Raw genomic sequence first — 24,499 nt, forward strand, 5'->3', positions numbered from 1 at the left:
CTCTCCTCCTCTCCTCCCTTTATGCCGCTCATTACGTGTCACGCAGGACCATCGTACAGAATAAGGAGCAGGTGGGCGGACCGCTGAAGGAGATCTTCATAATCACGGAGGTGTTGCGCCTCAATGTGAAGGGGTGTTGCTCGTTTCGCTGCTTTGGCAAAGCAGGCGAAACAAAACGGCACCGATTCCAAAGCAACATGTTCCGTGTTCACTCAGACAGCACAATATGCTTTTGTACAAGGACTGAACCTTGAGAGGATGAAACGTTGCTCTTCATTTGAATCAGATGTGTTGTCTGTGTAAGAGTGCTGCATCGACAACTCTGGCTGAGCAGGAGAAGCAGTCGTCCTGCAATTAGAAAGAAGTGAGTTTGACGTTCCCTTGGGCAAGGCATTCAGCTTCAAGTTGAAAGCTGCTCTGGATATTGGTGTACGGATGTCTCTGCATATGTGAATGTGGTTGGTTGAAACTCATTGAGTGGCTTGGATGGCTAGAAAAGCGCCATATAGGTTTTGTCTATTTACCATTTATGCCCAGTTTAAATGCCCGTAATGGTGACAACTAATCAAATTTGGTACAAAAAATAAGCTGCAGCTCTTTAAAAGCAGCCGAAAAACTGCTTTCAGACGAGTCATCCAATGTGGGCGACATTCAAAACTCCTATAGTTTTTACCTTTACGCCAACGACAGTGACACTACATTTCAGTGTGTGCCTCTGTGCCGACCCTCCACGCTGAGTCCAAATGAAAGCAGGAGCTAAAACCGTGATGAAAATGAAGCCGTGCTATTCAGAGGAAACTGCCATACTCGCTGTTGTCAGGGCGCAAACATGGTCAGTGTCAGTTTTAAATAAGAGAACGTGTTCCTGGATATTACACCCAGGCCGTTTCAGGAAGACAAATAGAAATCTGTGGAATCCTGATCTCTTTTTCTCTCTCTTTTCTCTCTGCATCCTTTTTTCTACCTTCCATCCTTGAACAAACCCGAGTAAAGACCGAAGGACGGAACAATAAATCAGTTTAGTGCTCGAAAAAGGAAACAGGCAGAGAAAGGGTGCAAAGTTATTGAGAAAGAAAAGCCAATCATTTATCAGACTTTGCAGTGTGAAGGCGATAACGCTAATGGGACTACGACGTAGAAACGCCCTGAGAGCGTGTGAGGATCCACGTACGCCGAACGCCGCTACGGTATCAATACATTTGCTGTCAGGTGGTGACAACATAATGAGAAACACAGCACAACCCTCGCAGGTGCAGAAGCGGGAAAGTGGCAGAGCACAGCAACATATTTACTGACAAACACACACACACACACACACACGCACACGCACACACACACACACACACGCACGCAAGCACGCACACACACACACACACACACATACACACACCACAACAACAAAAAAGCCCCAAGAATTGTATTCTCAGCTGAACGAAACAGAAGATGAGCAATGGCATACATGGAAAATAGCGCTGACATGAAAAAAAACTCAAAAAAGAAGATCTGCAGTGCCTCACAAAATAATTTAACTTGTCCACATTTTGTCTTTTTATTCCATCAACAACTTCAATGTGTGTTACTGTGATTTCCTCTGATACAGCGTCTCAAACTAGTGCATTTTTCTGAAGTGGAAATAAAATGAAATAAAATAAAAAAAACTTTGAATCCAATGTAAAATATTGATTTTCTGCTATTAAATTTTCAAACTTAGTCCCAGTGAGTCATTACTTTGTGGAAAGTCATTTTGTTTAGTTATAGCTGCAAGCATTTTGGTGTATGTGTAATGTACAAGCAAAATCAGCCAGAACCCAAAACGCAGCCAAGACAAGAGTTCAGTAAACAAAAGTTTATTACTAAATAAGGGTGAAGAGGGGGCTCCACAGGGTGTGGTCACACTGATGAGTCAGGAATGGAGGAACCACAGGAGTTGGGAAGCCACCTTGGGGTTGGTAGGGTGAATGGGCAGTGGGGGCCACGGGGGCTCAGGGGGCAACCAGATGACAGGGACAAAATCCACAAACCAGAGACTTAGTCGTTGACACAATCCAGGGTCATGCACTGGAGCTTCTCAGGCAATGTAAATCCAATAGACAGAAAACTGGAGGCAGGGTCAGAGGCAGGCAGGGTTCAGCAACAGGAGGTCAGAATTCTTCAAACAGCAAAGGGAAAAGGACAAAATCTGTGGTCAAAAAACAGGCAGGATCAGAAAACCAGGAGACTCATAGAACATGGAGCAAGACTTGAAAGCTGTGACTGTAACAGACGATCTCACACTGAGCTGGTGACGAGCAGCGGTTTAAATAGGGAGCAGCACAGTGCAGGTGAGGGTAATGAGTAATCAGCACACTCAAGGTGGAGCTGAAGGGCTGAAATCATGACATCACCTCCTCCTCAAGGGGCGGCTCACAACGCCCCGCTGCTCCAGATGCCGGCGGTGGAAGTCGCAGATGAGTCCCTTATCCAGGACCAGGCGAGAAGGTACCCAGGACCTTTCCTCAGGACCATAGCCCTTCCAGTCCACAAGATATTGGATGCCACGGCCCCAACATCGGGAACGTAGCAACCGCCTAACAGTAAAGGCAGGCGCCCCATCAATGAGTCGGGGGGGGGGGGAGGAGGGGTCTGGCCGGAGGGCAAAATCTGGACGACATCACTGGTTTGACCTTGGAGACGTGGAAGGTGGGGTGTACACGCAATGAAGGCGGCAGTCTGAGACACACAGCTACTGGGTTAACAAGTAACAGGAAATGGGCCCACAAAACAGGGTGCCAACTTGCGGTTCTCTACCTTGATGGGCATATCGTTAGTGGATAACCCCACCTTCTGACCGACCAGGTATCTGGGGGTCAGGGATCTGTGGCAATAGGCATTCCGGGCATAAACAGCAGAAGTCTTGCAGAGTAGCTCTGGCCCTTCTCCAGACTCTGAGACAGCGACGCGCTGATAAATGTTCTGTTCGGGATCCCCATCAAAACGCTCCGGGGGGGGGGGCGGGGGGGGGAATCTTAGGTTTGTTGTTAGCATTCACTGAGGGAGTGACAGCAAGAGGACGTGGCAGTGTAATGGAGGGCCTAGCTTGGGCTTTAGAAGCCCTTAAAGACGAAAGTCCCTGTAAAAGCACCTGGACATTACTTTCTAGGCCAATAATGGCACCCTCCACCTTAGAACACCAATCAGGATTAGGCTGTGGGTTCATTCTCGCAAGATCGTACTGTAAAGTACAAGCAAAATCAGCCAGAACCCAAAACGCAGCCAAGACAAGAGTTCAGTAAACAAAAGTTTATTACTAAATAAGGGTGAAGAGGGGGCTCCACAGGGTGTGGTCACACTGATGAGTCAGGAATGGAGAAACCACAGGAGTTGGGAAGCCACCTTGGGGTTGGTAGGGTGAATGGGCAGTGGGGGCCACGGGGGCTCAGGGGGCAACCAGATGACAGGGACAAAATCCACAAACCAGAGACTTAGTCGTTGACACAATCCAGGGTCATGCACTGGAGCTTCTCAGGCAATGTAAATCCAATAGACAGAAAACTGGAGGCAGGGTCAGAGGCAGGCAGGGTTCAGCAACAGGAGGTCAGAATTCTTCAAACAGCAAAGGGAAAAGGACAAAATCTGTGGTCAAAAAACAGGCAGGACCAGGAAACCAGGAGACTCATAGAACATGGAGCAAGACTTGAAAGCTGTGACTGTGATAACAGACGATCTCACACTGAGCTGGTGACGAGCAGCTGTTTAAATAGGGAGCAGCACAGTGCAGGTGAGGGTAATGAGTAATCAGCACACTCAAGGTGGAGCTGAAGGGCTGAAATCATGACAGTATGTACAAGGTTTGCACAACCTCAGGGAGGAGGAGGTCGATCTTTTCACAGCTTGTCTGTCTCATATTAATCACTGATACGACATGATGACAGTTTTAAGAAATATGTAAAAAAAAATCTATAAATAAATAAATAAATAAATAATTTACATGTTTTTGTTACAAACTCCTTTTTTGAAGAGAAATAAATAAATTGCACTGAGACTTTTGTTGACATTGCAGAGTGGTTCTGGGTGGGCTATTTTTTAAACCAGAATAATTACTGTGGGTGAGTCATAGAGATGTAATAATACATAATTTGATAAAAGGGGTTCCTGTGTATTCATGTTGAATTCTGAAACCAATTATGAAAAACTATTACCAGCGGCCGTTACCATAGTAACTCAAGCAATCTTCCATCTATTATCCGACATTTTTAATACTTCTTTTTAAAAACAACAAAAAAAACTAAAAAGCTATTTTGTGTAAACAGTACCTAATAGTTTATGTTTTGCGTCAGTGTGCTGCAACTTTACCTTTAAATATTATTTTATACGAAAATGAATAAATACTAAGATTTTTTTATTTTATTTCACACTTTAATGCGACATTATCTTGAGTATTAAGCTCTGTTGCATTTGATGAAGTCCAGGGGAAAATGGAACAAAGACACACAGATAAGGCAAAAGAGGTCAATTTTAATTAAACTGTCACATCTGAACCAAGAGTAAAATAGGTTGCATAGAAAAGCACACCACACTTTTCAGTTTACAACAGCATTTTAAATCCTTCTACAATAAAATACATGCCAAATTTGTGGTTGCAATGTGACAAAATGTGAAAAAATAAATAAAAATAAAGAATATGTTTGCTAAACGGCAAATAAAAGACCTATCCTTTGAAAACTTTATTTCACTTTGCAGTAGACTGCAGATTTGTACTGCTGTACAGGAATGCCCTAACCTGACAATGTTGTGCAAACTTGTAATGCTGGGTGACCGGGTTAAAGCACAAATGTACTCTGCTCACGACATGAGGTCAGGCCAAACTGTGCCGGTGTCTGTTACAAATCCCTGCTGAGCCCTTAGAAGGAGACGCAGCACTCTTAAGAAACACGGCAACAGCAGAAGGTTCTCTTCTATCGACAACTTTCTGTGCTGCTGCTTAAACGCTGCTCCAAGTTTCAACCTGGAAATAAATGAAACAGCAACGTTTCAAACACTGACAGCCACCTTCTGTGTGCCGACAATTGTATTTCCATCTTAAATCAGCTAACTCAGTTAGCTGATTTAAGATGAGAGATTGTGTCACTTTAAGTTAGTTTTTGGTTTTGTATTTTTACGATGATGCAAAAATACAATGATAGCTTTTAAAAAACAGATGTTGTCCCATTGCTCTGCACCTCTGTGTTAGGATAATTCCTAATTATTTAACTGCATAACATTAAGTAGGTGATGCCACAGAGATCTGTACATTTGAAAGCACATCCCTCTCTTGTTGGCTTGTTGCTGTTTGCATATGATGCAGGATTCCAAAGTTACGACGTCCCTCTACAATTTTATTAAGTATTTGTTGATTTTCTCATCAGTGTTGCTCTCTAAGCATTTGCAACATCGCCAATCTACTTTTCATCAATCCAACCCACTGACCTCACATTGAAATAATCTCACACATCTAAAAGTTTTTTTTTTTCTAGCTTCTAAGTCCGTGTGAGAGGAACAGCTTACTGATATTGATGTCTCTAATCTTCCCTTATTTAGGAGTTTTAATTACTGACTGAAGTTCACTTTTCTCAGCTTTTAAAAAAACTATTTCTCTCATTGATTTTAAATTCACTTCCTCCCTTTTGGGATGTAAATCACCTGTAGAGCAAGGAATAATGTTTTTGTTTCTTCAGTTTAAAAAAAAAACACTCACCCAGCTCTCCGCAAGTGCCGTCTCTGTGATTCTGCATATTCCACTCCTTAGCCTGGTTCTGATAACTGGATCATATCTGCTGAGCCCATTACTGGGCTTCACTTATAGCCCAGGAGACAGCATCTTTTCACTGCTGAAAAGTAATACAGTTTCTGGGTGTGATGCTGTAGTTATTGCTGTCTTATCTCCAGGTGCAGCCACCCGACCACGTTCAGTATTTGGAGGCTATGTGGCCGCCTGATTAAGATCGAGATCGGGGGAGAAGACAGAGAGCCTCTGTCTGTTGATCGAATGCCTTGGAGGTTTTTTTTTTTTTTTTATAGAAACAGACTCTTGCTCTCGTTTTGGTACAGACCCTCTGTCAAATGCATTCACAATCACTTTATGTTTATGAAACAAAACATTTTACTTTTGAGTTTAGGCGATAAACAATTTTATGCAAAAGGGTCTCGATCAGTTGTTCCTCAAGGCCTAAAATTTTGGTTGAGTTTTCGCAGGTTTTTCTCTAATTTACTTTCCTCTCCTTGCACCTGACTATTTCAGCACATTGCACAGGTTGGTCAAAAAGAAAGTCAACAATTTCAAAACAAAATATGGTGCAATAAGCCCTAGAAATCCTATTTGCAGCTACCGAAGTACGTCAAAATCATGTTTTTAAGAAATTGTGCATACAGAAGTAAGTTTGCAAATTTGTCTGTGTTTCATTTGTTCAGATTAGGAGCTTCTTATGCTTGAATAATTCACAGGGGTCCCTCCCCTGTGATGAACCCTGAGTAAACAGTACAATTTCCCCTGCAATACAAAGACCCAGTTTAATTAAAACCGGATCAGATGAAACCGTGCAAACACAGAGATTATATTAGCCTTCTTACCTAACATCTTGAATGTAATGAAGTGGACAGTTAGACTCTGAAATCCTTTGTGTTTGCGGCAGATGGCGGATGCTCTAATAAACCACACAGCTGGCAACATATGAAGCAACACATTTCATTGCAATAAAAAAAAAATCCTGCCAAGGGAATTCTTGGGAAGTAAAAGGTTACAACGCTGTCAATCTGAATTTTTAGCACAATGTCCCACTGTGGTGTGTTTCTCTGAATCAAGCTTGTTAAGCTACTTTAAAGAGTTGAAACAAAAAAAGAAAAGAACAAAATGCAGTTAGATCAACCACAAAGCTCAGCTGCACTCATCCAAATGTTCAGAGTGAAGCAGCAGCCTGCGTGCGTTTAGCATGAAACAGCTTAAGTTTCTATCTCGGCCGCACAGGGCCACAGGGACGGCCTGTAATCAGTCAATTCAGCAGTCTGGAAACTGAATCATAGCAGTGCTTGTTGTTCTGCCGATGTGAGGAAAAAAAATAAAAATCATGTCGCCCTGAGCAGAAATGTCAGCAGCAGCACACCTCAGTAGCAATTGCAGTTGATTCCCTGTGAAAATCACTCTGACAGGATGTTGCTGCCTCACGAGTGGTAGACGAGTAATATTTTAACAGGAAAAGGCTCTCACACGTCCTCTCCTCTGGAAGGTGAAAATTAGTCACGAGTGTGCGCAGCGTGTCGAAAATGCACAAAAGAAAAGAAACACTGAAGCACTTTATTTCTGTCGTTGATCTGATTCAGTAGGTGAGTCACAGCGGCGCAAAAACAGTTAAGAAATCCCACCTAAAACACACACACACATTCATGTTCTCACATGCATACACACTTGAGTCTGTTCTCTATCAGATGATTAGCATTCATTTAAGTTGAGCCAGTAAGTAACAAATTCATGATGCAAGAGCAAGAGTGCTGCCTGCACCATATGTGCTGTAGATTATTCCTGTCTGTTTCTCTTCCCCTTCGTTTCTTTGAACCATCTGGAAAGATCAACCCTTCGTCTCCTTTTCATTGACTCCACATGTCGTTTTGAATCTTTACGCATGCTTTTTTTTCTTTTTCTTTTTTTTCTTGTTTAAAAATGTTAAACTGTTTCAGAAATAAGTCGTGGTCTACATGTGCCACCGTGTTTGATCACCTCCTCTCTCAGCAGAGTCTTTTCACTGGAAGTGAAAATGTGAAAAAAAAAATTTCCATGGCCAAACAATTTAAATCCAGAAGAAGAAGAGGAAGAAAAACAAAAACGAAACTCAGCAACTTCAGTATAAACGGCACACAAATTGACTCTATTGAAAAGACCAAGCTCCTGTCTGTCGCCATGTTGGCAGCAGCCAGTTTTGACCGATTGTGTTTAATTCAGTCCTGCTTGCTGTTAAACAGAAATCCAGTGTTATTCATATTCTTTTATTTCTTTTTTAATAGATTGTTTAGGACTGAATCCTTCCTGCCTGCTTCTGAAATGCTTTTCATTGTTGCACATTTTTCACAATGTTTATTCTACTTCAGTGGGCTTGGCTTATTCAAGCAGTATATTCAGGAAAAATTATATTTTTTCACATTTTATAATTGTTCTGAATCTAAATTGTTGTTTTGTTTCCTAATGGTTAAAACGTAACAGTGTCCAGCCAGAGCACTTATGATTTCTTCAACACATTAAAATTCCTCTTGCCTTTATTTCCTTTTATTTTCTAAGATTTTTCTGTTGTTTTTTTGGCCTATATTTTTATATCTTTATTACATATTCACTATTTACTATTTATAATTTCAAGCTTTTATGTTTTTATCGTGCTATTTTGCCAGTGGAAGTTGCTATAATCTAGTTATTTTTTGCTACTATCTAATTCTATCCATTTACATTTGATGAAATCCAGAGCACATTCAACTCAAATCATTGCGACTCATTACATTGAGTTACAAACAACAAACAATTCAAGCTAAATTTTGGTCAAGCATTACAACCAAATTCAGATTTTCTTTACTTATGTATCATGTTTGATTTTATACGTTAAAATCCAAAGAAAAAGTCAAAGAAGAAATTTTAAAAACACACACACGTGACTGTATAAAGCAATAGCTCACAAATATATCCAACAGCTGAAAAACAAACATAGCTTTGACGGACCTCGTAATTTCAAATCAAATCCAAGCCGACAAACAGGAAGACATGCTTAAAATAACGTTCAAATCAAATCTGTTTTTTAATTAAATATTTTACAATTTCACAGTTTCACACGATTCCAGACAAAAGCAAAAGAGATCGGTTTATCTTCTGATATATTATTATCGCATCAGACTCCCTCTCCTGCTTGTATCACTGTGGCTCTTATCTCCATCTGCTTCCACCATCTTCCTCTCTCTCGTTTCTCTCGACCCTTTCACCTTATTCAACTCTCTCCCTGCTTCCCCCTCTTCTCCCTCGCTCTTTTCTTATCTTTACACACCCGTCCTTTACAGGAGAGAGCTTGTATCCTATTGCTCAAACAAAGCCATTTGTTGGCTGCAAGTCAGTGTTTGAAAAGAGGGCAGGGAGGAAGGGAAAAGAAGATTTTATGTGGTGAGAGAGAGAGAGTGTGACGTTTTGGGCTGTTCTCAGTAAGATAACTGGACTGGGAAAAGAAGAAATGTTACCCTACTCTCGTTTGGATAATGCATGTTACTGTTATCCTTAAAGACACAGTCCTACAAACATGAGACAGGTGATTTAATGTTGGAATCAGTGTAAACAGTTGAGGAAAATATTCACAGCCTTGGCATTTTTCACCTTTTGTAAACAAACGTCCAGTTTTTTGTGTGAAAAAAGATGATTGACATACCCTAAAATACTTAACGACAGTGGAAAATGGCATAAAAACACTGTGTTTTCCAGATCATTTGTAAAGGATTTTTTGAGCACATCTAATTCTTGTAATTCAAAATAATGTTGTTTATTCTCCTTCCATGATCTATCACATCATGTATAATATAACTAATAAATAAAAACAAACATTTGTGATTTTATCGCAACAAAGTACGAAAAAGTTAAAGGGTTGTGTCTACTTTTGCGAGACACAAAATAAAAGGTGATATTATCAAATATCGCATTTTAAGCATCAACATTAACTTTATTATTTCTAAACAGAGTGGATCTTCATCGAGATTTTCAGTGTGGAAAAATAACAGAAATATATAAACACGCTGCTGTTTTGCCTATTTTAATGACATATGCAAACATATGCTAGCTTTCATCACTGTCACATAATAACTAACTCCTGATTTGTATTATAAATGATCTGGTTTAACAAGGAAATGAAAATTAAGATATAGAAATTCGGAAAACAACAAGGCTAGATTATAAAAAATATCATCTAGCCAGACATTTACAAAAAAAATATATGGAAGGTTGCAAGAATATCCATTCAAAGGCTGAACTAATTACACAGAGTGGGACACAAAAAGACAAACACACACTGGAAGAGGAAAGAACCAATGCATGTACGTATTCAGGAGAGAGAGAGAGAAAAAGAGAGAGAGTGAGAGAAAGAGAGAGAGAGAGAGTGAGCAGGATTGATGTGAGCAGGCAGGGAGGCAGAGCAGTTCGGAGGAGGGCGGCTGAGTGTGTGTGAGAACCAGAGAGAGAAATGGGCGGGTGGTGAGCAAACACGCTCTCCACGTGATTCAATCTGTTCACATGGCCTCTCATTATGCTGGTATAAATAGTTAATGTGAGGAGCAGCATGCTATGAAAGCTATCATCTTATTTTTTTTTATAACTCAGAATGAGTTAAAATGCAAGTGCCAGGTATGAAAAAAAAAAGACCAAAACTTTTAAAAAAAAATCACAAGACTGATGAGGACAGGGAATCCTGCCAACCAGGATAATAACTAGAACCGGAGCCGGCTTCATACTGTCGTTGGTTATAAGCAGATAGCTGAAGCTGTCATCTGCTTCACAAGTTTCTGTGTTATGTAATAATAATGGATAAGCACTAGCATCTCTGTGATTCCCTCCTATGGTCGAATGAACGAATGAATGAATGAATCCAGGGGTGCGTCTTGAATACAGTTTGCACGTACTGGTGCTGGTGCATGTTGACCAGCTGCAGCCCCATTCCTGCAGAAATCCTGCAAAAAACTCCATCCTGATTGGGTTTCTGGGTTTCTGTGTGCAGAGACAGCATATGAATGAGGAGTGGAAGATAAGTAATTCTGCTCTGTGCAACAGCATGTTACATTTTGCTCAGTCTCTTTCAGGTGTTACCCCTAGGAGAGACGTCCCTGTCATCTGATGTCACTGGTGACATTTAAAATGCAAATTTATTTGCATTTCTACATCAAATATTCTCCTGAAGTTACTTATTGTAAGTAAAGACTTTTATTAGCTTTGTTTCTGTTTGTACTCAAGCGAGTGTGGTGTTTTTGGTTTAACTGGCGTATTAAGTATTAGTTTGCAATTAAATTTGTTTGTAATATGGTGTCTGGGGAAAACTTTTATCATTTAATGTAAAATGAAACATTCTAATTTTTATATTAGTCATAACGCAATGTCTGGCAGAGAATACCTGCACACTTTATATACTTTACGGTTGATTTCAACCACAATGACTGGTTAGAAATGGCTTGACGAGCTGCAGTCTTTGACAAACTGTTGAAATTCACATCTGAATGAATCCAATGGCGTCTTTGAGAATCAGGTTGAACATCCCCTGAAACTCTGCTCACAATCTGTGGGGCTTAGACACACAACAACAACAACAATCATCTCACTTTCACGTGCTTATTCTTGTTTTGGTTGATTGATCCCCCAAAAAACGTGCAGTTCTACCTTAGGCAAGTGGAACGCCATGCCATGGCTGACTGGTGTGTAGGTCCCATATAACCTGGGAGCAAGAGACTGAAAGACTAAGCTTTGCATGGCATATGGCTTATGTTGTAAAGCTTTAGATGCTTCGGACTGAAACTGTTCTTTTATAGCCCGTTAACAGCTATAGGCAAGTGTTGACAAAGCATTTTGTAACAGGGATAAGTGATGCATTGGCTTGCAGCTTTTTTTTTTTTTTTTTAAGTCGTTACACATTCTAGTTGTACGGACTGAAATATAAACATGCTCCACATGTTTTGGAAATTTGCACGTAAGAGAATAGGTTCTTAAGATTCTGTGATCAGTGTCAAGGTTTGGTCTGACAAATGGTTTATGGGATGGTACAGTAGATTACAGTATGGTGTGCTATGTATGGCACATACCACAGATACCGTACAGTACGGTACGGTATGGGAATAGCCATTGTCTTTTTTTTTTTTCTTTTTGTCAGACTTGATATCACTCTAGGTCAATAAACACTGACATTTTCATAAGATGCTAGCTCTGCAAATCAAATGTACGCCTACATGACTAAAAAAAAAGCAGAGGCACGCACTTGCACATAAGCACACACACACACACACGCACACACTCACGCATTCACACTAAACCCCCTCATCCATGCGGAAACACGTGAGGGTATGAAGGCGCTTCGAGCATCCAGCTGCATCCCATCTTCAGCATAAAAAAAACGAAGCGCCTGTCACTTTAATTAATGACATGGTTACAATCAAGCTTTTAAAATGACCCCATAATAATGATACGTAGTTATAATGGCACGGTCTTCAAAAATAACTGCTAGTGCAACGCACTACGCTGCTGAGCCAAGGAGGGAGGAAATACTATTACAGCACATGACACCGCGGAATCAAATCATTTCAATCCGTATCCAAAGCAGCACCCGTGCAGGCTTTCTGTTAACCAACATGGTGGTTGTAAGCCACCTTCCCATGCGGAATTAACCCCATTCTGTAGACAGAAATGCGTGCTGAAATACACAGTTTTGACTCAGTGGTGCTGCTTGTAGCGTTTCAGCACCGGGGACAGCGCTCTGGTTTTTCATTTCAGCCCTCTCCCGATAAGAACGCACCATCGTTTCTTCTCCCAAATCTTACGCGAGCGAAAGGGGGTGTCTGCGTAACATCTCGTTAATCCCGACACCGTCTCCAAATCAAATGTCATGCTTTCGTCCGTTTTCTGTGAAGCATTTCCGTGCTAGATAAAACGCTACACACAGTGCCACCCTGCACTCCAACCACCCCAAGCAACGCCAGTCCTGCTGCTCCTACCTTGCCATCCCCATGCCAGGGCCTCCGACTCCCATTCCTCCCCCGGCAGCTGCCCCGTTGACCGGCTTCATATGCTGTCCTGGCCCCGGTCCTGTTCCGGGTCCACCGGGCATAGCAGACCCCATCATCCCTGCGGCTCCCGGCTCCCCGCCGCCCTCCATGCTCGCTTCGTTCCCCATCTCTGTCCGAGCTCAGGAGATTGGAGGGAGGTGAAGGCAGGCTGGGTCAAATCGACAGCGTTTCTGCTTTTTATTATTATTATTTTTGTTTCTATGACGCCCTGATTTAAATGACCATATTAAAAAAATGTCAATAGGGGAAAAAAAGGGGGGGGAAGAGAAAACAGCGACTAAAGTCAGCGCTGCTCCTCCATCACCGCCATCATCGTCCGCATCCTCATTCTCGTCAGCTTCAGCACCAGTCTCAATCCTGACGAAGGGGCGGGAGCGTGCCGCACGGCCACGGCGGCCAGAAGGCGAGGAACAGCGAAATCACTGCTGATGATTACTCCAGAATGAAGAAAAAAATCTTGCTGAAATAAAAAATAAATAAGCTTAAATGCGGCAAAATCCGGGAAGATATCAGTTGAGATAATTGGTGAGCATCAATTATTCTCCCCAAAACCATTTTAGACCTTAACTGTTACGAACTGATGTAAGTCTCAAACAAGCAAATGCAGTTTATGAGCCTGACACAAAGTGAAATGACGAAACAGACCATGGATCATAACACTACTACTAACTCGCGGGCGCGACTTCTTGCTGCGCGTGCTCGTCAGTCTTTTCCCAGGGAAAGACACGATGGCGACGCGAACGCGCAGAGGCGTCCACTGCACTGAAGCGTCACGTGGGTGAAGAGAGTACATGGTGTTACACACCTGCTCGGAGCTTTTTATTTATCTGGATCTCCGCCCTTATCTGAACCAGGCGGCGTTTCTGCTGGAGGCGTTTGGGGTTTTTGTAAAAGTTATTTTTAATAAGTGATGAGAAATACATCTTTCATTGTTCTATATCATCTTTGGAGACATAAATAAGGAGAAAAACATTCTACAATAATGCAGAACAGCCTTTCTTTGCTGTTGCCTGCAGGATTAAGTTCACGGTTCATCTATTGAGAGTCTGCTGTTTCCTGTTGTTGCCCCTTTCAGTAACTGTATTTTCTTTTTATCTTTATTGATCTGTCATGTTTCCAGTTTGAAGGTTACTTCCACTCATCTAGTGATTGTCATAACTTTGTGATATTAATGACCTTTTTGGAATTGTTCTCGTATCAGATTTAAATAGTTGTACAGCGTCAGTCATGTTTAAAATGTTTGATTGTGACCTTTCAACGTTGAGCACATACTTGGATCAATTACTAAGTTGCAGATGTAGCACACACATTTTTTTAGTCATCATCAAGGAACTGGCATGAGTTAGAATGAAAATTTGACAAGTCTTCTCAGAAATGGCAGAATTTGTTTAATTTGGTTGGTTTTCATTCATAGCAATCCTTCAAATTCTTGGATTTCATCTTGTGTCAACATTGAAATAGCTAAAACTGGGACGCGGTTGGGTTTGTAAAGAGGGGAACGAGCTAAGACTTACATCAGAACTGGTTTAATCATGACTAAAGCAGGCCAACGTTTACCTTCTGGGATGGACTTGGCCTTAACCATGGAAAATATTGGCAGACTAATCTTAAAGCCTTGATTAGATCAACTATATAATGTCAGAAGAGAGGTTAAATAGCCAGTAGTTATTATGGAAAACTCTTGTTGATGGCTGCAAAAAGGTTGCGACTTCTCTGTAACTTACTCTAATATTAGTGAGGGTATTCATAAATAATAAAAAAAACAATTCTAAGAAATCCGTACAACCTGAAGTTATTCTAAGATTTATGCACACAGTGAGTGTATCGGTTTAACTTTCTGCTCCCTTCACACCTGACCTACATTTACTTTCCCTCAGCATTTTTTGTGCTTTCATTTATTCATTGCAAAATCCTTAGTACAGGGTGCTTAACTGATTCATTTTATTTTTATCACTTGGCCTGTACCACTTTCTGTTGATTTTTAGATTACCTGACTCTGTAGCGAAGTTTATTCAGCTTCCTCTGTCATCTAGTGTTTGTCCTGTTAGTCATACCTTTGGTTTATCTTAGACAATAGATATCAACCATAAGTCTTCAAAACCACTTCCACTTCTTCAAACTTTTAAAAAACATCCTCTTTCCCCCCATTTGCTTTTCAAATAAAAGTTACAAATTTATGTTTTCTGGGGGCGGGGGGGAGGTGGCCACGTAAAATGGATTTGTGACAACTACAAAATGAACAAAGCAGTCTGAAAGTCAAGACAAAAACTTTTGTGGTGATTTGGGTTTTATCTGCCAGATTCTGAGGAACCCGCTGGGATCTTCAAATACGTGAAACCTCCTCTGCTTTACCTTTCTTTTCTTTTATAATTCAAAAAAGAAACACTTTTAAGTACTGAAAAACATCCCATTGTTATGCATTTGATCTGATACCTTCTAGAGTCAGTGTCAGAACTCTCCAAAAAGTAAGACAAACACAACAAGCTGCAAATGCCAATTTTTGTTTTAAATACATGTAAGTATTCGAGACAAAGCCTAAAATTGAGCGCTTTGCGAAAACTAAGTACTGAAAGGTGTATTTGACCAGTTCAGCCACAAAACTACTACTTAAGATAACAGCCAGGCGGCATCTCACAGCCAAAGTCGATGTAAGGAAGGAAGGTCTGCTCTCTGTTGCACTGCCAAGTGTTTCCCTCTGAGGCGAGACTTTATAGTGATGAATGAAACCCTGCCAGCCACAGCCTGTATACTGTGGAGCTTTTCTTTCAATAGAAGGTAGAAGCTAAAGCGCAGCTGCAAATGTGAAGAGAAACCAAAATCTTACCCCCTTTAGCCTGTTTTGCCCACTTATGTATTGATGCTGCTGCAATAATAAGCTGTGAAGTTGTGATTTGACAAGTTGAGTGTTGAGCAAAAGGTTTTGCACCAGGGACAATGAAAAGAGAGTATAATCTTTATAGGCTCACTCAACAACAAAAACATTAAAAATGAATTAGTCTACATGAACTGCAATATATTTAGATGTGTTTGATTTTAGTGTGTATATTCTACCTCAATTTGTTTTTTCATCTTACAAAAAAAAAATCAGAACTAGCCACCTCATATCTGTGATTTTGAAAAGATTGTACGGCAGAGTCATAAAACAACCAGCTGTAAATGTCCAACTCCAAGAAAAATATCTATGTTGTAGAGATCAACAAATTTAGCATATTTACCATAAGATAAATGAATAAATCACAATTATGAGCATTTTGAATCCATTAGAACTGAATGAATTATTGCTTGTGTTATAACAGTTTGGAGCCTGAACAGAGTTCATATTTGTCTTTTATTAGATTTCTTTTGTTTTGCATGAAAACATGACTTGTTTTGGTTTGACAAGCCCCTGGAAACTCAGTATTTACTCAGATTGGAAAACATCCCCATTTGCAATTAGGAAAAAATTAAACATATATAGTAATTTGAAGATTTCCTTGAGAAAATGTAACATTTAAAGACATAGAGAAGGATTTGTTCTCCAAACTGAGCTTCTTAAATGCTGCAATTCTGAAAAACAATCCAAACCTGCATTAAAAAGCAGCATTTCGATTTCTTCATGACCGATCTATATTTCTGCTTTCAGCGAGTCTCGCAAAAGCCTTCATAAGTTTAAAACTTTTCACATTGTGTAACTTCAACTTTATGTCATCTGCAAAGTAGCCCATAATTTTGAAGTGGAAGGAATACATTTGGGTTTCTTGATGTAACTTGAAAATATGTCAGAAAGTTGAATGGGCGTAAATACTTTTCCGAGGAACCGTTGGTAACATTTCCCATTTCCCCAGCAACAGGCTCCAGTGGCAGGAGTCCAAGCTGCCTTTTTAAATTTGCCGTCATTGAGTGGCGAATGAATCATTGAAAAAAAACAAATAGTCTCTAAAGCCAATGCAGGGTTCCCCGATCCAACAGAGTCCTGGCTGCTCAGGAAAATCTGCAACTCCAGAACTGATGGCTTTGTCAAACTGGCTCATTGATGTGACTGTGGGAGCAAATACTTAAGGAGATTAAAGGGAGCAATGTGCCAGCACTCCAATTCGCTCCAAGCAACAGCCCAGGGCAGGGAAACCCTATTGGTCAGCTGTGAATTGATGATTGAATGAGTGATGGGCAGGGTGGACCTAAATCAGTACTCGCACTGCCCGAGTCCAGATGTAGTGGCAGAGGGAAGTACCCGCGTCGTTTGTCTCCTAGCAGCACATCTCACACTTTGCATGCAACAAGGCAGAACGCATCAACAACACGACTGCCTTCTGACATTTCATAGGTTAAGAGACCACAAAGCCATTTATTCTGCCAAAGTACAACTTTGTTTTTTAGGTGGGAATTATCTGTAACCTGGGGGGGAAAAAATGACTCCAGCAACATTAAAACTTTTTTTTAAATATTTACAAACAAACTTATTTTGTACTTTTATCTCCAGACTTTCTGGAGCTTTTTTCAGTGCTATCTTCTTTTTTTCCCAGTCCTTGGGTTTGATCAATCATGAGGTGGAATGTGTGTTCAAGAAGTGGACAGACAGAAAAAGTGTTAGGCCTAAGAAAAACTACATCTACAGCAGATAAACTATCTGAAAAGATGTCTTTAAGAAATGATAAATGGGACGATGGACTGAAGATAATGATTGGTGGAGGAAGCCACCTGAAGGTTTTCCTAAAATCTAGACTCAGTGTCCTCTGTGGAGGAAACAGACTCTGGGGAACTTAGGTGAAATGTGAGTCTGTTACCATGGCAGCTGTGAAGCTTCCCAGCATCAGGTGTAATTGGTGGGACTGTTGTAAATGACACACATTTTAACTAATTTTGAGGATGAATTTGTTCATTTAGAATAACACTAGCCTTCTGCCTGTCAGGTATTTAGCCAAAACTATGTTCAACATTCACATTTTGACCAGTTAACTGGTCATGAAGTCAAGGTAGACAGACTAAGATGATATATTTATTAATCATTTAAGTTTTGGCATGAATGTTTCTGATGAATTTATAAGAAGCTCAAAGTCCTGGCTTCCTTAAGGACCAGTAAAGACACCCTGACACCAGCTGGTATAGAAGATGACATGGTTAAAATAACACATTTTAGCATAATATTATTGTAGAATCCATGAACCAAAAGGTTATGAGGCTATTCTTTTCTATCCTTTTTTTCTGAAAAGTTAACAAATTATTCTGGGTCAAGCCCTGTTGCGTTAAAGTAACACAAGTCTGGATTGGTCCATTTTAGACCTACAACCTTTCAAGGAAAATCATGAAAACTGGATTGTATTTAACCCTGCAGCTTTTGGTTTGTTTTGTTTGTTGCCTAATTTTATGCGGATCGAACGCTTGTCCATCCCTCGAGTTCATGAGTCACAAACATTCACCTGAAAAATGTTCTGGAGATTTAATAAAAACGAGAGGAAAAGCAACTTAAAATTCAACGACAGAATTTAAAACACCGTCAGTAAATCTGAAGAAATACTGATCGATGCCACTGTAAAAGATTACAAATAAAACCGGTCACTTTGAGAAATATAGAACAGAACGACTTCGATCAACAGTTAAAGACTGTGCTCCTAAGGGCATCTAACACACACGCGCACACGCACACACACACACACGCACACACACACACACACAACAGGGCTTCAGTGTAGCTTTATTTATCCTACAAACGTGAGATAATCTTTGAAGATGATTGAAAATAATAATAAATAAATATTAGTTATCAGTTAAATCTGTATCGCTCCTATTTCTTAGTGCAGGACTGACTTTCACAGGACAGTCAGTGGTTTTTACCTAAAACACACAGAGTTTAAAACGAAGATGGAGGAGATCAGGTCTGGATTCAGGTGTGCTTGTTCTTCAGCGTGCCTTGCACAAAGTTTTTATTGTGTTCAGCGGAATAACACTGGAAGCTTTAGGTTGTTTTTCTTCTTCCCATCACAGCTCTGTGTTTGCAGTCCATGCACTGCAACGTATTTCATTCTTCTCTAGTCAAGAGAGATGTTTGAAATAAATGGACTTGTAAAAAGGAAAGTTTGTTGGCGGAAAGAAAGAAGGTTGTTTGTGTCTCGTTCTTTTCTCGAATCTATTCTCCTTCTCAGTCGTTTAGTCATTGTTCTGTACCATGAAAGCCGTCGCAAATAGAATTTTACTCATCGAAACAAAATGGATTTTATTGTTCTCCTTTATTTCGAGTGGAAGCGCCACAGATGACAGGAGCGAACGCTGCAGTGTTTGCTCCTTTGCATGCTAAGGAGTGAGTGTAATAAGCTGTTTCATCAGTTCTGTAACTTCATGCTTCTCTCCATAACTCACAAAAGAGCCGTACTCCCCTTTTCATCCTCTGAATGCAGAGTTAATTACTGTAATGTGCGTGACGGGAAAGATTTCGCTCCTTGTCAGCATTCTGCTCGGGCAGCGACCCAGCACGTCCTACAGCAGAGCCGAGAGAGGGAAGAAAATAATAGGAAACCTAAAATTAGAAGATCTTTTTCTGTTATTATTAACTTGGTTATTGAATTTGGTTTGAAACTGATCTGGAGTCCGAGTTTATATCTTTTAGTGCCAGGAAGCTACCACAACTTACCTATGGTGGCATAAGTGGGACATTTTAAAGTAACGTGTTGTTGAAACACCGTCTGATTCAAGCCTACAATTCAGTCCACATTCACCATCAATTATAGAGAATTGGATTACCTTTTCTTTTAATTAAATGGCACAGGACCTGGGAAACAAATAGAGGTTCAACAACGTATTGTAACCACTTTTTCAGTTTAACTGTAAAGGAAATATGCTGCCTTACAATTGAGAAAAAGCTTTGAAAAGATCAATCAGACGTCTTACAGCATGTAGAGCAACAAGCATCCTGGCAAGACTCGTTTTTATCTTTTCGCCTTTTTTCCTCTAAAAGGCAGAGCAACAGATGATCCTGAAAAAAAGAGAGAAATAAAATGTAAAATCATAAACTCAGTTACAGACACGCCATAACATCATTTATCGGTGGCGGCTTTTCAATGCTCGTCCTTGTTTGCGAGCCAATGGGGGACGTAGTGTGAATAACAACATAATGTTTTACAGACAATGAAAACATAATTTCTTCTACATATAAATGAAGCAGTGTGAAAACATCTCCTAATGAATTTCTGGGTAAAATGATTGCCTAAGCACTCTTATGGGAAACATAGCAGGTTTATCAGTTTACTGCTTGTGTCGGATTCGTTATTAGACGTCTCAAAAAGACTCAGCTTCTCTGTGAAGCAACATATGGCGGAGCTGATAAGTGATGAATTGAAGGAACACGTGATTCCACCCGCTGATGTAACCACACACACACACACCCACGCACACACACACACACACAGGTTTAATCAATACACACATAATTGAACCTTTTCATGCGTTCGAGATGCTCTGCTATAATGGAAAACCCACGTTTATAGCATTTAATGAGCCCAAAGGAAATTGCTGTGCTTAAGAAGGTGCGATTATAAAATTCTGAAACTGAAACACCAAATAAAATATATCCAGTGGCAATCCAATCAGTCTGTATTCTCATTTAATTACACTACACCTACTTTCCTACCTTGTCTCGTGTAATCAGAGGGAAGGAAAACTTGAGCTCCTAGTTACAAAAGCAGCTCCTGCTGCGCAAGGCTGGGTCGGCCACAACTTATCATCCACCCACTTCATCATCCACCCACTTCATAAATACCTGGTTGCTGCCTCCACCCACCTGTTTCCAGAGCGTGGCGGGGCGTGACCTCGCCACTGCCTGCTGCGTCACTCTTCAAGTTGTCATGTCAAACCCTCAATAAATCACCTTTAATTAAGAGGGCAGTCAGCCATTCCGAAGTGCAGCTAATGCCAAGCAACAAAACAAATCCAGTTTTGTGTTATGAAACAGATTCTGACAAAATCCACGGTAAAGACTTTAATATGCAATGAGAAATGTTTTTGTTTCAAATCCATACTGTCTGACTACGTTAAAGCGAATTGTGTTTAGATCATGGAAAGTTTTACACTTTAAATGTGGTTAGTTATTAGTAATGCCAACTTTACTTTGTTGTTTCAGTTTGTATGAAAGCTGAAGCTGTCTCAGAAACCGGATGATTAGTCTCAGAACTGTGTTCTGATAAATGTTGAAATTGCTCCATACACAAAAAATATTTAATGTGACTTTTTTTTGTGTCCATACCACCCAGTTACATGGGTATATATGTGAATAAGAAATGTGAATATTGTGTAAAAGTCACTCAATTCAGAAAGTGAGACTCGTTTTATATTGATTCATTAATATTTTAATAAAATCTTCTGAGTTGTTTCTTTAGCTCACATGGTGTGTTTATCATGGTCAGCACAATCTTTTAGCATTTGGTTGAAATCTTTGTAATGATCTGACACATCTTGGGTAACGGCAGATGTAAAACATTATTTTCTTTAAATAGCATGATTAGATTTGTGTGCATTCAAACTACATTTTCTGTACACTCTTTTTAAACAAACTAAAAAACAATATGCTGTGTCTGATATTATTCTAAGAAGCAGGTAGGAGAGAACTTCCATTTATTAAAATAAAACTGTGAAATCAGTGATAAATAATTTTATTAATCTGACACAGATTTGCAGAAGTAACCTTTCTGCGTTTTGAGGAACTACATCATGGATCAATTGTACTTAAGTACCAGAGCACTGAACAAGCCAGATTCTTTGTAACTGTGAGCACGTCTTGGTTCCAGTTTTAACTGTAGCACCAGTTTTACATGGTGAATGGCGCCATCTAGTGTTTACAATGAACAGAATGTGACCAAAAATGACCTTTTAGTGATGTTTTTACACTTGTGTTTCTCAAATCCAGGCCTCAGGCTAAGATTCCTCGAAACACTGCCAGAGGCTTGTGTCCTATTGTTGGTTATTTACAACAGGTAATAACAGCAAGAGGATGCTCTACGGAGTGCTAATGGTGCTCGTCATTGAACTATAGCAGTCACTAAAAGTGGCATTTTGTGTTAAATTATTTTTGACACTTCCAGTTGTCATGTGGAGGAATTTTAATTATTCTTATTACACAGCCTAATGCATGGCAATAATTATCTTAAACCTGAAATAATTAGGTCAATTTTCCCAATAAACCTAATTTGCAGAAGGGGCTGAATCATTTTCAGCACACCGGTGGTCAGTGATTTTAAAAAAAAGTATCCATTGCCCTGTACATTGCCCCTTCAGTTACAGGGAAATGATCAGATCTGGAAGAGCTTCCATGAACTGGACTGATTTCCAGGCACTACCCAGTTCCTGGAAGAGCTTTTCCATTAACAAAGAACAACAACAATTAAAATAAAACACAGCAGATTTAAATAATGCCATTAAATAGCCACCAGAGAACATCTGCTGCCAAATCAACCAGGTCTTCTTTCCTAGCAAGAATAAATTTTATAATATAATTCAAACAGTAAAAAACTTTTTTTTTTAAACTTTTCCTTTTCCTTTAAGGAATAAGTTTATTCTTTCATGGCAGAGTAACAAGTTCTTCAGACTGTCTACAAATGAAAATCTTTACACATAAAGAGCAAAACGAAAGGACTTATCTGTCTTGATGAATGACTCAGGTGAAAACCGCTGCTATGTCAACATTCAGCCGATAGAGGGCAGAGTTTGAACGAGCAACAGAATGCCCCATCCCAGGGATTCTGGGAAGATTTCACCAGCTCACTTGTTTTACAACCCAAGATGGTAAACCGTCCTTGGATTTTTCAGCGATTAAATACTGTCAACAATTAAAAGTATTTTTTCTATCTGCAACAAACAAAACAAAAGACGTTTTTCTTTTTGTTTTTTACATCTAAAGGATTGGGGCATTCCCAGAAAGGGAGAATGACGTTTGAGTGTTTTCTTCTGAGTTGAATCTTTAGCGGGTAAAGAGGCAGGAGTTCTTGCTACGAACGCTGCTACAGCAAAGTATCACTCCTTTTTTTTTTTTTTTTTTTTTAATGTGTGAAGGACTTTTTTTTTTTTTTACTTGACAGGAATATGGTAACACTATGTTTCACCCTTTTCTGGCCAGAAAGAAAGCATAACTATAAACAAAAAATAATCCGGTTATACTAAAAGGTGCAGTTTATCCATTTGTGTCATTCAACGGTTATCACAACCTACACACAATAGAGTTGCAAAGTAGTAATGCCAGATGATTAAATATAAGAATAATTACTTTCAAGTAAATTTGCTGGAATTTACTTGATCAGGTTATAGTGTAAAATGCAATAGTTTATAGTAAATCTAAAACCCAAACTTTGCAATATATTGTTAAAAGTGGGTATGACAAGTAACATTTGGTTGAATAACTTTTTGAAAAAAACAACAACTTTTAAATCGACTTCAACATTTAGTTTCACTGCTCTGTAAAGATGCTGGTTAATTTACTTGATTTTTGTTTTATTATTTAAAGGTCGTGTGCACATTATTTTAGAATTGCGTCTGATTACATCATTGCCCTAAATCAAACAGCTCTGATATCAATAATATTCCTCTTAGAGTAAATTTCCAGTGGACATGGTTTTAATTATACTTTAGTAATATTATTTGGAAGAAACGCCACTCTTATTTGATTGCAGTTTTGGGTATACACACCAATCTCTGTTGGTTTTAGTTGCCGTTAAATAATCTGTTTCGCCTCGTCACTGTCATGCAGCGCGACAAAAACCCACAACAGTTTGGATGCTCGTGCACTTCCGGGACTTTCGTAATGTTGTGAGCAGGGCGCGTGCACGGCGGCAGGAGCGACCCTCCTCTTTTCAGGCAGAAACCGGTGAATCAGTGAAAGCGGCCAAGCCCTCCCTGCATCTCATTACTGCTTTAAGCTTCTTGTATTTTTCTTTAAACTTGAAGGAATTGACGGCAGAAGCGCGGACGGAAGGTGAGACACTCAGAGCGGCTGCTTATTTGTTGGTTTGAATCCCTTTAAAACTACATTTCTGTGTTGGTGTGAGAGTGCGGATGGCTATGAAGTGCTTGCCCCCCCCCCACCACACACAATGGAAGTATGGAAGGCATTCTGCACTTGCGCACCTTCTCTTCCTTCCTGCGGTCTGCATTGCTGCGTTAAAGCCTCCTTCCGAGTTATGAAACGAGCAGAAGCGCGCGGCTTTTGTTGTTGTGTGACACCAGCTGCCAGCGGTGACACATCTGCAGGGTTAAACGTCCTCGTCGCAGATGAGAGTTGTCCAGGAAGGTTAAACCGAAAACCAAGTGCATTTTAACATACCGTGACGTATATATATATATATATATATATATATATATATATATATATATATATATATATATATATATATATATATATATATATATATATACACTTGCAGTGTTTTTCAGTTGCATTGGAATGAGTGGGTCTAGTTTCAGGGAAGTCCAGAGGTGAGAGATCAGGGGGGCTCACAGATGGAGCTGCTCAGTATCACAATGCTGCCCCTGTATTGGAAGCAATCTGCTAAACTACTGGTCTGAAGACACCACAGTCAGGTGGAATTACCTGACACCACTAAGCTGAGCTTTTCCAAAATTAAAGTTGTCCATGAATCAAGTATCCACGTATTCAGAGGCGATTCTGTGCCAACAAAGTTGCAGCAGAAACATTTGTTGCAGCAAATTTCAACATTAAATTTGATGTATCTTGCTTGGTGTCTCACATATTCAGTCT

The 24,499-nt window shown here is 40.0% G+C and overlaps 2 protein-coding genes and 1 long non-coding RNA gene across 12 annotated transcripts in view; 1 reads left to right on the forward strand and 2 right to left on the reverse strand.

The window, feature by feature from the left end:
- The window catches only part of bsna (bassoon presynaptic cytomatrix protein a), a 132,597-nt gene extending 119,204 nt beyond the window's left edge, over window positions 1-13,393 (reverse strand). For all 4 annotated transcript variants that reach the window (XM_081608808.1, XM_081608807.1, XM_081608806.1 and 1 more), the window contains exon 1: window positions 12,715-13,393. In XM_081608808.1, the coding sequence (XP_081464934.1) occupies window positions 12,715-12,893 (179 nt within the window). In that variant the 5' untranslated portion in view covers window positions 12,894-13,393. The remainder of the gene's footprint in view (window positions 1-12,714) is intronic.
- A 3,922-nt stretch (window positions 13,394-17,315) lies between these two features.
- LOC103467139 (uncharacterized) lies at window positions 17,316-20,487 on the reverse strand. 4 transcript variants are annotated; one of them, XR_534040.3, is made up of 4 exons: window positions 20,387-20,487; window positions 19,648-19,732; window positions 19,501-19,528; window positions 17,316-19,236 (listed from the first exon to the last, which is right to left on the reverse strand). It is a non-coding gene; the product is annotated as an uncharacterized LOC103467139 (long non-coding RNA). The 4 variants fall into 4 exon arrangements; XR_014088148.1 differs by having other exon boundaries at window positions 17,316-19,528; XR_014088149.1 differs by having other exon boundaries at window positions 17,316-19,528; window positions 19,607-19,732.
- A 3,104-nt stretch (window positions 20,488-23,591) lies between these two features.
- Window positions 23,592-24,499, forward strand: part of LOC103467138 (helicase ARIP4-like) — a 58,525-nt gene continuing 57,617 nt past the window's right edge. For 3 of the 4 annotated variants that reach the window (XM_008413228.3, XM_008413231.3, XM_081608812.1), the window contains exon 1: window positions 23,592-23,716. The gene's annotated coding sequence lies outside the window, so the exon portion shown is untranslated. The remainder of the gene's footprint in view (window positions 23,717-24,499) is intronic. The other variant, XM_008413229.3, reaches the window with a different exon arrangement.

The sequence above is a fragment of the Poecilia reticulata genome, chromosome 7, assembly GCF_904066995.2.
Source record: "Poecilia reticulata chromosome 7, P_reticulata-male-v2, whole genome shotgun sequence".
In the NCBI taxonomy this organism is placed as follows: Eukaryota; Metazoa; Chordata; class Actinopteri; order Cyprinodontiformes; family Poeciliidae; genus Poecilia; species Poecilia reticulata.